Raw genomic sequence first — 15,220 nt, forward strand, 5'->3', positions numbered from 1 at the left:
GGTGGGGGCGGGTCATTATGCAGCACAGGCTGGCTTCCTACTTGCTATCTATCCTAAGATGACCTTAACCTCCAACTCCCTAATACTGGGATTACAAGTGTGTGCCACCACACCCAGTTCTCTTTTGTTCTTTGAAAAATGCAAAAAAATTAGAAAACTTCCTCTTGAGAATTCCAACATTTCGATACTTTCTTTTTCTAATAAAATCACTTTTCCCTAGCAAGCGCAAAGCCCTGAGTTCGATCCTCAGCTCAAAAAAAAAAAAAAATCACTTTTCACTCAGCTGGGCAGTGTTGGCTCACGCCTTTAATCCCAGCACTCGGGAGGCTGAGGCAGGTGGATCTCTGTGAGTACGACGCCAGCCTGGTCTACAGGGTGAGATCCAGGAGAGGCTCTAAAGCTACACAGAGAAACCCTGTCTTGAAAAACCAAAAATCACTTTTCAGTCAACAAATATATAACAGGTAGCTTTCATTTTAGTGTAAAACAATAATATACATTGTATAGCAAATGGTGTAAAAATAGCAAAGTTTCGGTTGTAGGAATTGAATTCTGGGGCACTCCAGGCTTTAAGGGTGAAGAAGTGTAATGATGTAAGGATTTTCTCAGAAAAGATCATTCTGACAAGGTGAAATTTAAACAAAGATCACAGACGGCTAATAAGAGCCAAAGGGTAGGGCACCAAGTGCAAACGTCCTGAGGCAGAGATGTACTTGATACATTGAAGAAGTAAGGGAACAGTGTGAAGGAAAATGAATCAGCAAGTATATTAAAACAAACAAACAAACAAAAAAAACCCCCATCAGATGACAAGCCAGAGGCACCACACATGGGACAGTTTACATAGCATTTGTGCATTATGAAGTGTTAATTTCTGAGATAGACACCACTGGTGTGTGTTAGGCTAGGGATGATACAAAGCTTTCTTTTCTTTTCTTTTTCTTGCTTTTTTTTTTTTTTTTTTTTTTTAGACAAGGTCTCATTAGGAAGCTCAGGTTGGTTCAAGAAGTTGCCATGTTACCTAAGTGCTGGCTGGGATTACAGGATGATATTAATCTTTAAAGGGATCACTTTGACTACTGTGTGGAAGGACTTAGATCCTGTGGGCATGCAAAAGAAATAAGGAAATAAGAGAACGTTCTCATGGTCCAGTGGTAAGGTAATGGAGGTTGCAAATAGAAATCCTATGTGGAATGTATTTGGATGTTACTATTGGTAGAATTTGTTAATGGAACTGATGTATGAAAGCATCAAAGATGACTCCAAAGTTTTAGCCTTAACTAGAAGAGTGGACTTGCCATTCTATAGACGATTTGGATTCTCTGGGGGAGTGTGTGTGTGTGTGTGTGTGTTTGTGTGTGTCTGTGTGAGATGTGAGAGAGAGCGAGAGAGCGAGAGAGCAGAGAGGCGGGGGTCGGTTTGGGATATAGTAACTTGTGTGATGTAGACATCTGGGTAACGCTGAAGGGTAAATCTGAGTCTAGTGTTTTAAGGAACAGTGTGGGCTGCAGACTTAAATGTGAGTCATCCAGCTAGTTCTCAGTGGTATCACCTAGATCGTGAACAGAAAGGTACCAGTACAATTGGAATCCTGGGGCGCTCCAGGTTTCAGGAGTAAGAAAATGAAGAATAAATAAAGTAAGGAACAGCTGGTTCAAGCAGGAAGAGCAGCAAGAGAGAAGAGAATCTTAGAAGCTCTGGGAAGGGATCAGCTGTGTCAAATGTGGCTGACAGTGAAATGAGAGGCAAAAAAACCAGACATAAATGTTAGATTTAAGCTGGGCGGTGGCGCATGCCTTTGATGCCAGCACTCAGAAGGCAGAGGCAGGCGGAGCTCTGTGTGTGCTAGCCCGGTCTACAAAGTGAGTTCCAGGACAGCCAGAGCTGTTATACAGAGAAACCTTATCTCAGATATATATATGGGGAGGGAGGAAGGGAGGGAGGGAGGGAGGGAGGGAGAGAGAGAGGGAGGGAGGGAGAGAGAGAGAGAGAGAGAGAGAGAGAGACCAGAGGTGAGGGTCTAAGAGAGAAATAGAAAACAAATGTGAAAGAGTCCAATAAAGGAATTCAGATAGAACAACAACAAAACCAACCAACCAAAAAAAACCCAAAGGTTAATAAAAGTCTTTAGAGCATTGTTTTTCAACCTGTGAGTCTCGACTCCTTTGGGGGTCAAATGACTCTTTCATAGGGGTGGCCTAAGACCATCGGAAAACATAGGTTTTACATTAGGATTCATAACAGTGGCAAAATTAGTTATGAAGTAGCAATGAAAATAATTTTATGGTTGGGGGTCACCACACTATAAGGAAGAGTATTAAAGGGTCACAACATTAGGAAGGTTGAGAACTACTGCTTTAGAGGAATGAAAATCAACCCCTACCCCTTCCACAGATGGTAGGTAGTTAGTATAGCACATTTTAAGTTGACTTAAGTGATCCAACTCAGGGGGTAGTATCAATCAGACAATTATGTGTAACTGACAAGTCCGTTTTTCCCCAGGACAGATTACAGTTACCGGAGTGTTGTGTTGTATTCAGATGTGGAAAAGCTGGTAGTTCAGGAGTAAGCAGAAATTGTTACTGCTTTCTAATTTCTGTTGTTGGGGTAAGAAGCAAGATAATTGCCTTTGAAGAAGTATTGGTATGTTTAGAAGAAGGATGTTACCACAGCTGGTTAAGAGGCAGGATACATGCACTAACAGCCCTAGGGATTTGCCCCTGTGCACCTCGGCAGTCAGGAAAATAACTGCATCCTTAGCATGGCTGGCTGTCCTTTTCCAGCCAAGTTCAGCTGTTCTGTCGAAGGTAGATACTGTAGTGAATGAGCCAGAACTGTGAATGGGCCAGAACTGTACAGTGGGCAGCTAAGGAGGAAAGGACTGAAAGCATTTTAGGATCTAAGGACTCATTTAAGCTAGGCAACCAATTATTTACTTTTTTTTTTTTTTTTTTTAATAGGTGTTAGGAACTCAGGCCCTCTGGAAGAACAGCTAGTGCTCTTAACCACCAAGCCTTATTTATCTCCAGCCATATGCAATAGATTTTAGAAAATGAATATAATACTTGATTATTAGTAAACACACAGGACCTTTGTTATTTGTAGCAGTTGTTAAAGTAACCATGAACACTTACTGCCCTTGAATAACAAGATTAAGTCCTGTAAACTTCTGATTCTGTTCATCAACTAACTGGCCAATACATAAAGTAATTTTATGTGTTTGTTTGAAGACAAAATCACCAAGACAAAAGCAGTTGTTTACAGTACTAGACATCAACTCATTGAGAGGCAAGGTAGCATTGTTCAATCCCAGCAGAGAACAGTTGTCAGGCACATTAACATGCCCAGATCTATGTGCCTTGGGTGGATACAGATGTGGGGGCGACAAGTGAATTTTATTGCATAACTAAATTCACAATTATAAAATAATGAGTATCAGTGGTACATCTGGAACATTTCCTCCCATAGTTCCATCCTGTGTTACTTCATCAAAGGTGAACAAGGGCTAGGGATATCAGCAGGCGGTGGTGGTGCACGCCTTTAATCACGGCTCTCGGGAGGCAGAGGTAGTCGGATCTCTGAGTTCCAGGATACCCAGGGAGACAGTCTTCAGGATTTCTGTGCAGGGACTGACTACGAACACTCAGAGCATTTCAATTGTTTCTTGTGTTTCATCTTTGCTCCAAAAACGTTAGAAATGATCTCTCCCTCTAGCCCTCCCTTGTCCCTTCTCCATCTTCATTTCAGGCACCGATCTTTTTTCTTAGTTACTTACAGCTTCTGTGGGCATTAAGCTGGCTTTTACTGCTTCTCACAATAATGATCTTAACATTTGACCCGTGGATCTGACAAGCCCACAGTATCATCATTTTTAAACATTTTTTTCAGTTGTGAGTTCACGGTCTCTTCCTACGTTACACTTTATTTATTAGACTTGACACCGTTGTAACTTGTTGAATATCAATCTTCTCGATGCTTTTTTTTTTTTCTTTCCTTGAAGGGTACATTTTTTTCCTTCTTGATGTGCATCTTGTTCTCTTCTGCTTACTGCAATCCTTTCTGTCAAATCCATGTTCCGGCGAACAACAAACCAGTCGACTACCACCAAGAAAAGGCTGCCGCTGGTATTTTTCCTCCCCGTGTATCCCCACTCATTCCCAGCCACCCCCCTTAGCACACCGCACGCTTTCTTCCTGCCCGCATTCTCCGAGGAACGCTCTCTCTCCCAGGGAGAGGAAGAACGAGGAGGGGAAGGAGAAGAGGCGGTGGGAAGGCTCCGTTCCGCCGCGCGGCCCGCCACTTACGTCTCCAGCGCCAAGGCCTGCGCCCTCGCCGTGCGTGCGCCCCGCGCCGGGTGAGTGACTGCACCCGGCCGCGGTTCCGGGTTGCAGCGGCCCGCCGAGGGCGACTTCCGCCGCGGCCCTCCAGGGCTCCGCGGCAACCGGCCGGGCCGCCCAATTAGGGGCTTTCCGACCCCCACGCGGAGCCCGGAGGGCGGGGGCCGCGGCCGACTCGCGGAGGGCACCCCGCCCCCGCCGCCGTTGCGCCTCTGGGCGCACGCGCAGCTGCCGCCGCTCCGCATTTAGTCCGCGATGGCGTCCCTCGCGCCCCACGGTTCTCCTCCCGAAGGCGGCTCCCACCCCGCGCAGCCCGGAGGCCCCGGGGCCCGCCTCTCGCAGGCCCCCGAGCACGACTACCCTTAAGGTGGAACGGGAGTGGCCAGATTCGAGAGTGAGGAAGGCAGCAACCGGAAAGGGCTTGACGGGTCGCGGGGCGACGAGCCCAGGCCTCGGAGGAAGAGGAGGGCGGGAGCAAGCCGAGGTTTGCCGAAGGCGGCGTTCTCAAGCCGCGCGGGGTGGGAAGGAGGGGGGTGTGGCGGAAACTGCCGAGCTTTTCCGAAGGCGGCCGCGTCCGAGTTGCCCGGATGTAGTTGGTGGAGCGGCGGCGGCGGCGGCGGCGGTGGTAGTAGTGGCGGTGGTAGCAGCGGCAGCGGCAGCAGGCGGCGATCAGGACTCGGCGGCGGCGGCGGCGGCGGGGGGGGGGGGGAGGGCAGGCGGCGGCGGCGGAGCAGGAGGAGGGGAAGGTGCTGGAGGCGCTCGCTCTCCGCGGGGACCCGAACACGGCCTCTCGCCCCCTCCCCCCGGCTCGCGCTGCCGCCGTGTAGTTGGCGCCGCTGCCCAGGCCGACCCTAAGCGGTGGTGACGGAGGGAGATGGCCCGGGAGCGCCGGCGCCAGTAACGGGGAGGTGCCGCGAGCCGCCGAGGGCGCGCCGAGTCCTGGTGCCGGGGCTGCCCGCCGCCCGCCCGCCGCCCGCGCGCGCGCCCGCCCGCCTCGCGGCCGCTCTCCCCCTCCCCGACACACACACACAGCCGGGCATTGATGGTAATGTATGCGAGGAAACAGCAGAGACTCAGTGATGGGTAAATCGTCTTTTCGTTTCGGGCCGGGCCGCGGCGGAGGGCGGGCGGGCGGGCGGGCGTCCTTATCGGGAGCTGGCCGCGCCGCCATTTTTGTTGTTAACCCCGATCGGGATCGGGCGGAGGAGGCGGCGGGCCGGGTCGGGCGCACGGGCGGGCAGCCTGGGGGGTCTGGCGGGCGCTGCGAGCGGGCTGCGGCTGCGGACCGGGTACCGGCCTGGGCCTCTGAGTCCGGGGATTGTCCGCGGCGCGAATCCGCTCCGGTACGTTTGGTCGGCGGCCGGCGGGGAGGGGCGGTCGGGGGGACCCTCTTTCTTCCTTTTCCCGCGAGGTCTCATGCCACGGCCCTTCTTACTGTTTTTCAGCTGTCACGACCGGAGAGGGGACTCGCAGCCTTTCCAGGTACCAGCCGATCCCGGGGTAGAGGGATTGGAAGGGGTCGGAGGGGGAAGGGAGGGACTGCTACTCGAGCGTAGGCTTCAGAAGTCGCTACAGGCCCTTGGGTGCAACAAATCCGAAAGTAGCACGACTGGCCCGCTTAAAATTTGGTATTGGGTTCCACTAGCACTCTCCAAACACGTCTAGGGACTTATCTTGAGCGGCGGCTAGAGGAAGTTCAGGGTTTTTGTTTCGTTCTTCTTTCTTTTCTTTTCAAAGGCAAAATCACTCGCAACCAGGAAGACCTGGTTTGTTTTGAGCGAGAAGAAATCGCTGGGGTGTAGTGAGTGATAGGTGACTTCAGAGGCACATTTACTGACTTGGATTGGGGAGCCAAAAGATAAATGTGAAGGTTTTAAAAGTAGATGAAAGGAAGAAGTACCTAAGTGAGTTACAGTTGTAAACTATACCCTTGCTAGTGTGTTTATTATTTAGTTTAAATTATTCCCTTTCAAGGGGAAGGTTTTGTTTTTGCTCGAGTTAATTTAAACCTTCTGTTACTTGGGTACTCCATGCTAGTAGAAATGACTCTGGGTGTCTATTGTTACTGAAGATTTTGCATGTAGAGTTTTAAAGATTTGCTGGGGTGTCCTCAGGACAGTAACTGACGACAACAGAAGCAAATACTTAATGCCTCTAATCACGTTTAAAAGATAAAAGAATAGGAACAAGGTCTCTCTCTCTCAAGGTTCTGTGGGCCAGGCTGGCTTCCAGTTTTACTTCTGTCTTAGTCTTTTGAGTGCTGGATTACACGTGGGAGCCACCAGCCTGGCAAGAGAGCAAGCAAGTTTCTAACCTGATACTTGGGTTACTGTATAGGCTCTTCCCTATTTGCATGTGTCAAACATTATTGACCCCTCCCCCATGTGACTACTCCTGAAGGACTGATACATTGTGTTCATCTTAAGACACCTGCAGAGTAAAACCATTATTTTAAGGGCATTTAGAATTACGCCTTCTTAGAAGCATTGCTCATGTATCAGTTTATTTTGGCAAATATTACAGTTTACGAATTTTATCCCTGAAAGAGCTTGTAAATTAGGGTTGGTGTTTTATTTGAATCAAAGAAATGGAAAAACTGTTGTCTTTTTTAAACTATGGTCTTAAAAACATGCTTATTTATAGATGTGCCTGGATGCATTAGTTGAAGAGTATAAATGGATTGTAGTTTAAGCTTTCAAAAAGTGACTTTAGTTTCAAAGTATGCCAAGATACTTGTTTTTTAAAATTAAATAATAGGAATTTTTCCCTTCCTTTTTGTGTTTTGTGTTTAGATTTGTTATCAGGAGTTGCACTGTAACTCTTGAGCATGTAGATTTTCTCTGTGAGTAAAGGAAGTATTGAAAATGAAAATAAATGAGTTTTGATGTAAGTGAAGTTTAACACATCAAAGATGTAATTTAAATAGTAGTTGAATTTAAAGTTTCAACTTTTTCTTTTCTTTTGGGGGGGTGATGTTTTACAGGCACTTAAGTATTCGTCAAAGAGTCACCCCAGTAGTGGTGATCACAGACATGAAAAGATGCGAGACGCCGCAGATCCTTCACCACCAAATAAAATGTTGCGGAGATCTGATAGTCCTGAAAACAAATACGGTGACAGCACAGGTCACAATAAGGCCAAAAACGTGCATACTCAAAGAGTTAGAGAAAGGGAAGGTGGTAAGTAGCTTTCTGGCCTAAACTGTCATGGATATGTACTTTGAGAGTCAACGCAACAGTGCATTTAGCGTGTCCAGCTTAAGGAAGTTACTATGTGCTGATGTTATCAAGTTTGGGTCCGTTTTTTTTTTTTTTTTTTTAAATTCAGCAGTCACTGTGGGAAAATGGTGTTGGCATAAGCATAGACTCCAGTGTTTGATGATAAAGAGGTCATTTACAAATATAGTTTTCTAAATGTTTACTAATGCTAGCAGTGTCCCTGGACAGTTTTCTAAGAAACTTTGAGTTCTTAAGGACATTGTAGTTTGAAGTCATTGGTACTTCACATTATTTCCCTAAGGTGTTCAAGTTTTTATTGTAATTATGAATTATACGTTTAAAGAGGAGGTTTATCAAGATACTTACAGTCACTATTCAAAATGCTTTTTATGATTCGGGAAATTAGTTTTTGTTGTAACCATTTAAAATTTTATGTCCTGTTTATCCCCCCTAGGGTCCTGTTAATATTTAATTGAAATACTCAACTTTAAAGATAATCCTTTTTTAAAATTTTTATTTTGCTTTTTGAGATAGGGCCTCATGTAGTGAGGCTGACTTCAAATGAACTATTCGCTGAGGATGATTAAGTTAGCCTTATTTCTTTTTTACAGTGCTGATACCTTCTTGTTACCTGCTCAAACTGTAGTGGGTACTGGGAATAAGTACATTTGCAGACTGACTTTGCTCACAGTTTATAAATGTAACCATTTGCTTCTAAAGTCTACATTGTGGGATAAAATAATTTCACTAAGGTAATTAAAAGCCCTATATTTTTCTTTCACAAAAAGACCTCATATTACTTAAGTAGATATCATTTAGAACAGTATTAATTGAAAACTGGAGGCGCTCCACAGTAGAATACCATGAGCTTTTTGTTTTTTGTTTATGATTAGTTCTTAATGCCTTTAATTACTTTCAGAAAATATTTTGCATCTTCTGTTTTACTGTTTACTTTTTGCCTCTTAGTGTAGAATCAGCTGCACTCATTGTGATCATGTATTGAGAAACATTGGCCTCTACATAATTACTGGGTTGAGGAATTATTAATGGTCAGAAGATTACTTTGGGATAGAGTAATTGGATGGGAGGAAGGGAATTGTGTGGAATATAGCTATTGCTTTGTTCTGCTTACACAGATAAACTACATGTTTGTAAGAGTAGCAGGTTAGCAAGTGTTAGAAAATCTTGGGTACCACCATGATGATTGTCAGTTTTCTGGGTGAAGTTTCTGTAGTATCCATGTATCCTAGGGGTACTATTGACCAGTTACTCTTCAGTGTTCGTTTGCATGTTAACCATTGGGAGGCAGAATGAAGTGTACTTTTAGTGTGCTTTCTTTTGAACCCTTTTGATAATTGACACAAAAGTTTGTTTTACTAGGTTTGATAGACTTTCAAGTTGTTTTTTTAACAACTGGACCCAATTGGGCATCCATTCCAAAATCCAGTAAAAAATTAATGTTACACACTCAAGAGAACGTCTATAAATGATTTTATCTACTTATACTGAGGCAGTAAGTTACTTTAGAGTTGAAATAATCCTCACCAAATTCTGTTACTTATACATTCAACAAATGTTGGACATACGTCATGTGCCAAGAGTTGTGTGATAGTTTTAGAAGTCAAGCTATGATGGGGTCTTTTGCCTGGAAGTATTCCTTAACAGTTTTGAGTTTTGACTTGACACCCTGGCCTAGTAGTGGTTTAGTTGCTTGCCTTTTCTGTATTTGCTTTCTTCACTTGATTTTCATTCACCTTCATAAATGAACTCATAAGTAAGTGCTTGGCTTTTGTTTCTTTTTTATTTATATTCTTGTTGATTAATAGTCCATTTGCAAGTAGTTTGTTAGTCATTTTAGTCTCTAGTCATTTGCTAAATTATACCTTACTTTGTAATTCCCTTCCATCACTCCATCATCTTCTGGAGCATAGCAGATAGCCTGACCTCCGTTCTTTCTTAGTCCTCTACACCGGGGGAACTTACCATAGCATAATCTTGTTTCTTCCCCCACTTAAGATTTTGGTTCTTTGAGAGGGTCAGAGTGTCTCACTGTAGTACTTGCTAGGTTGCAACTTGATATGTAGACCAGGCTGGCCCCAAACCCACAGAGACCCATCTGCCTCTCATAAAATTCATTCTGGTATTCGGAGTTTATCTTTGCAGTCCATTATACATATGTATGTAATGTATACTCTTTTCTTTTGGACAGGGTCTTACTATTGATTACCCTGCTGCCTCTGGTTCTTGAGTTCTAGGATTAGAGGAGTGAACCACAGTTTTAGATCAGAGAGACAAAGCAACAGTTTTATATTCATTGTGTTCAAAAACGAGAAAAGCAAGCCTTGAGGATTCTTGAGTATTAAATAATTTAAACAAGAAATTTAATGATACAAATAATTTAGAGTGTTATGTCTTTGTAGAGATTCCATGAAACTTCACAGAACTTCAGTCTTGGGATATTCTTTCCTATCCTCCACAAATTAGTGTGAAAAAGTATACACATATACATACATACATACACATACGTGTGTGTATACACACACACACACACACACATACATATATATTTGTGAGTGAGGTCTCAATTGAGTATGTATTGGTTCCTGAATTTGTGTGAATTTAGTAAAATTTACATATTTTGTTACTTAGTTGGAAATTGTGGTTTTTGTTTTTGTTTGTTTTTGTTTTTGTTTTTGAGCTGAGGATCAAACCCAGGGCCTTGCACTTGCTAGGCAAGCGCTCTACCACTGAGCTAAATCCTCAACCCAGAAATTGTTTTTAATAGAAATGAAAGCTGCATGTTTTGGAGAGTCACTATTGCTTCTGAGGATTTGAAGTTTCTAGATATATGATGTGTTTTACTATTTACTCTGTGTGTTGAGCATGCCTCATCAGAATATTTGAAATCTTGTCAAAGTGTTGAAAAGCCTTTTGGCTGATACATGTTTAACTGGTAAAATCTAAAGAGATATCCCAAATCTCAAGAGGTACTGAACAAACATTTTTGTGTAACACACTTAACATATTGAAGAATTACTCAGTACTGATCATTAGAGATGATTTAAATTTTCTAGATATAATTTAATGTCTTTTTTTAATGATAGATAATATTTAGTGTGGCCTTGAACTCAGAGGTACATGTTAAATTAACAATAGGAACCACTGAGATACACGGTACCCTCATGTTGACACTGAAAAGTAGCACAAATAGTATCTGTGTTTTCACAATTCTACAAGGAAGGAAATCAAATGGAAAACTACTGGTGGGTGAGTCTGGAAATCCTCTCTATGCTTAGACGTTCTAAACTCAGTGAGACAAACTGAAAACTTATTTGTTAGTGTTTAATAGGGGATAAATTATTTGATCCTCTTAACTTCATTCAGCTTGCCTCAGTGGTTAGTTTTTACCAAACTAATTTGTAATGACTAAGTTAGGACTGTGAGCATTATAGTACAGTACACATGTATAGCTCTAGGCCAAGTTGTTCTATGTTAGTGCTTTCTATTTTAGAAGATGTTTCATCTTTAAGTCATTGTGGTGATATATTGTATATCAAGTAAAGCTTGCCTGAAGATCAGAGAGAGACAAAGGAACAAGCCACAGCCACCACCTTTTACCAACTCCTCAGCCTGAAAAAGCCTCTTAATTCCTGTCTCCTCAGCCTTATGTATCTTTCTCTGTTCAGCTATCACTTCCTGGGATTAAAGGTGTGTGTGCTTCCCAAGCAAAGAAAGGCACAGATCTTGATTGCTGGGATTAAAGGTGTGTGCCACCACTGGTTCTTTTCTCTCCTAGACCCAGTCAATCTCATGTAGTCCAGGGTGGCTTGGAACTCACAGAGATCCAGACAGATTTCTGCTTCCCGAGTGTTAGGATTAAAAGTGTGTGCTACCACTGCTTGGCTTCTATGTTTTATCTAGTGGCTTGTTCTGTCCTCTGATCTTCAGGCTAGCTCTGTTTGATACACACAATATATCAGCACAGGTCATACCAAAAGTTTCTCTAGGAAGAAGCTACACTTTCCCACCTAAGTATAAAGCTTCTTAACTATTTCTCCCTCTTTTTTTTTTTTTTTTTTTCAAGATAAGAGTTTTGCTGTTAGTTTTGGTGCCTGTCCTAGATCTCGCTCTGTATTCCAGGCTGGCCTCGAACTCACGGAGATCTACCTGGCTCTGCCTCCCGAGTGCTGGGATTAAAGATGTGTGCCACTACTGCCCGGCTTCTATTTCTTTTTTACAAAGTGAGTTGTTTTTTTGGTACAGAATTTAATGTACTACTATTTGAATCTTAATAATTTGATAAATGGGTAATTTTGGTTTAATGAAAACAAGTTTCCTTTAAAAATCATGTTTTATAATTTAGAATTATATTTACTGAATCATCTTAGGCGAGTCAAAACAGGAAAAACTTTGTGATTAACAGTAAGGTTGAGCCAGGCGGTGGTGCCGCACGCCTTTAATCCCAGCACTCGGGAGGCAGAGGCAGGCGGATCTCTCTGAGTTCAAGGCCAGCCTGGGCTACCAAGTGAGTTCCAGGAAAAGGCGCAAAGCTATACAGAGAAACCCTGTCTCGAAAAACAAAACAAAACAAAACAAAAAAAAAAACCAAAACAGTAAGGTTGAAAGATAAGCAGATAAGCAGTCTAGTCTAGTCTTTATTTATTGTTTTGTTTTTGTTGACACAGGATTTCACTGTTGTAGCCTTACCCAGTCTTGATCCTTCTGCCTCAGCATGCTTGATGCTTTTTTTTAAACGACATATGTATGTATATATGGTATATGTGGAGGTCAGAAGTTCTCTCCTATCGTGTGCCTGGAGATCAAACTAGGCCAGGTTTGGCAGCAAGCCCCTCTACCCTCTGAACCTTCTCATCAGCCCCTGCCTAATGCCTTTTTTTTTTAAATCTTTTTGAGATAGTGGCTCATGCTTGCCTTGAATTCCTGATCCTCCTGCCTCCAGTACTGGAGCATATCAGCAATCCTCAATCTGAATGTCCCAAGGACTCAACTTTGGGACTTTTTCCTTTAACTTTAGAAAACACCCAGGCCTCCCACATAGTCTAATGATGTGTGCTTGTGAATCTTAATAATTATAACAAGTCATTTGTCTTAGAGCTTTCTGTCTTGCTGTATTTTTACATTTCTGGTTTGCTTTTGAGTGAAATTGCTGTTGAGTTATTTTTATTGCATTTCTATTTTATAATACATTTGGGTGGTCCACTTTGACTGTTTAAGACAGTCTTTTTATTTTTTTTTTTAATATATTAAAATTTTTTTTCATTTTACATACCAACTCCTATTGGTGAAACTATTAAGGCCACTCCACGTAGTTAAAAGGGAGGTTTATTTTGTGGGGTAACTTACAAATGAAGGGATAGGTTGTAGGGTCTGGCAAATGTATGGTGCAGTCTGGCGGTGTTCTCTGGAGAACTCTGCTTGGTCTACCTCCAGCAAACAGCATCCCAGAACCAAGAGAGAGCTCTCCTCTCTATCCTGGGTCTTCAGCTTCCTCCCTCAGCCCCTCCTTGTAGGCATGACCATTACTGAAGCCTCAGTGGGGGTTGGAACTTCCAGACCAAGGCTGGGATGGCTACCCACTACAAACCCCAGTTCCCCCTCCCTCCCCTTCTCCCGCTCCTCACCTCCCTCCCACTCTTTCCCCATCCACTCCTCAGAGTGGGTAAGGCCTCCCATGGTAGTCAACAAAGTCTGGCATACCAAGTTGAAGGAGAGCCTACGCCCTCCCCATTGTATCAAGGCTGAGCAAGGTATCCCACCACAGGGAATGGGCTCCAAAAAGTTAGTTCATGCACCTGGGATAAGTCCTGGCCCTACTGCCAGGGGCCCCACAAACAGATCAAGCCACACAACTGTCACCCACATTCAGCAGGCCTAATTTGGTCCCATGCAGGTTCCCGAACTGTCAGTCCAGAGTCAGTGAGCTCCAACTAGCACCAGTCAACTGTAAGACAGTCTTAATTGACCTAATTTCTACTTAGCTGGATTTAAAAAAATAACTGGATAAAAAAATGTGGTGTAACATTCCTAGGGCTACTCTGTAAGTTCCAGGAAAGTTAAGATTGCTATATTTGCTGAAAACATAGCTCCACCAGCTTGTGCATGCAGTGTGGTTTTGGGGTACCAGTTTGACTGAAGATGACACTGAGCAGGTGACTTTGAGACACTGGAACAAGTGGTGGGACACTAATTTCCAATCATTCCAGAGCCTGGTATTTCAGGTTTATGTGCCCAGTCTCTTTTAAGGACTTCTGGATTTCTGCTCTCAGAATGTACTTCCTAGTACCTAGACTAGGATGTTTTTTGTGTTCACTGCCACCTTTTATGGTGATTCTGTAAGAGACCCTGAGTATTGGTTTTTCTTTTTTGCTATGTAGTTATTTCCCATACAAGAACTAGAGTAACCTAATTAAGTTAAGGTATTGCACAGCTCTTGCCACTCTGAGGTTTAAGAGTTTTTTAGTGACTTCAGATTCTTAGTCCTGTTCTCACTATCCTGAATGGATTGTTGTTGTTGTTTTTAAGATTTATTTATTATGTACACAGAAGAGGGTAACAGATCTCATTACAGATAGTTGTGAGCCACCATATGGGTGCTGGGAATTGAACTCAGGACCTCTGGAAGAACAGTCGATACTCTTAACCTCTGAACCATCTCTCCAGCCCGTTTTGTTTGTTTTTAAGATGGGGTCTTATACTTTAGCCTAGGCTGGCCTCTGATTCATGGCAGTTTTCCTGTCTGCTTCTGAGCTAGGGTTAAATGCCATGCACTCATGAATAGTTGGTGTTTACTGCTTCTTCTAGAGGTAGAAAGGAAAGAGGTGGATAGTTCAGTAAAGGAGCACTATATAACAGGAACTAAGGGCATTTGTTCACATCTTTTTTGCCATTCCAAAATTTGGGGAGTTGATAGGGGTGTTTAAAAACAAGTATGGAGTAATAGTAACCAAATTTGGCTACTGACAAGAAGAGCTTGCAACAGCTTACTCTATAACACCTGAATTACTCTGAATCAGAGCATAGAAAATGAAATTTTAAATAAAACTGATTTAATGTGGGTATTTGTAATCTACAGCTCTGGAGAGTTTCCAGTTCTCAACTTGGCATCACGAGGAATCTTCACATTAGAATGATTATTTGCTAGAATGTAAATTCTATAATTTTTAAACTTTAAGGACATCCCTGTCACCTTCCTATACTAATAGACACTATTATAATTTGTATGTATCTTAAATAGACAACTTAATGTCCCGTGGCAAAGGCATCTGGCTAATGTCTTACACTAGTGAAGTCTCTGTCTTAGCAACTGCATAGACCACTGGATATACTGAATTTGGATAATTATAGTCACCGTTGTGTAGATAAAACTATTTTAAGCATTAAGATCTCACAACTCATGAAGTTGTCTTGGGATGGTTCAGTAGTAAACTTGAGTTCTTATGTTTGAAAGTCAGTCACACAAGTCAGTATATTTATAGTAACCGCAGGTGCTAGCTATTTATTTATAAAATTTATTTACATGTATTTGTGAGACATTGAGGTGGCTCATCAGATCCAAGCACTTTGTTGTACAAACCCAACAATGAACTTGATCCTGGGAACCCATGGTAGAGAGAACCAAGTCCTGAAAGTTGTCCAGGACACTTA

General features: G+C 43.1%; 1 protein-coding gene across 9 annotated transcripts in view; it reads left to right on the forward strand.

The window, feature by feature from the left end:
• Nucleotides 1-4,380: 4,380 nt before the first annotated feature.
• Wac (WW domain containing adaptor with coiled-coil) overlaps nt 4,381-15,220 on the forward strand; it is a 65,677-nt gene continuing 54,837 nt past the window's right edge. For 3 of the 9 annotated variants that reach the window (XM_036187184.1, XM_036187185.1, XM_036187189.1), the window contains exons 1-3: nt 5,041-5,420; nt 5,783-5,819; nt 7,303-7,516. In XM_036187184.1, coding sequence (XP_036043077.1) covers nt 5,380-5,420; nt 5,783-5,819; nt 7,303-7,516 — 292 coding nt within the window. In that variant the 5' untranslated portion in view covers nt 5,041-5,379. Of the gene's footprint in view, nt 4,822-5,040; nt 5,421-5,600; nt 5,681-5,782; nt 5,820-7,302; nt 7,517-15,220 lie in introns of those variants that run through there. The other 6 variants (XM_036187186.1, XM_036187190.1, XM_036187187.1 and 3 more) reach the window with 5 other exon arrangements.

The sequence above is a fragment of the Onychomys torridus genome, chromosome 5, assembly GCF_903995425.1.
Source record: "Onychomys torridus chromosome 5, mOncTor1.1, whole genome shotgun sequence".
Lineage (NCBI taxonomy): Eukaryota > Metazoa > Chordata > Mammalia > Rodentia > Cricetidae > Onychomys > Onychomys torridus.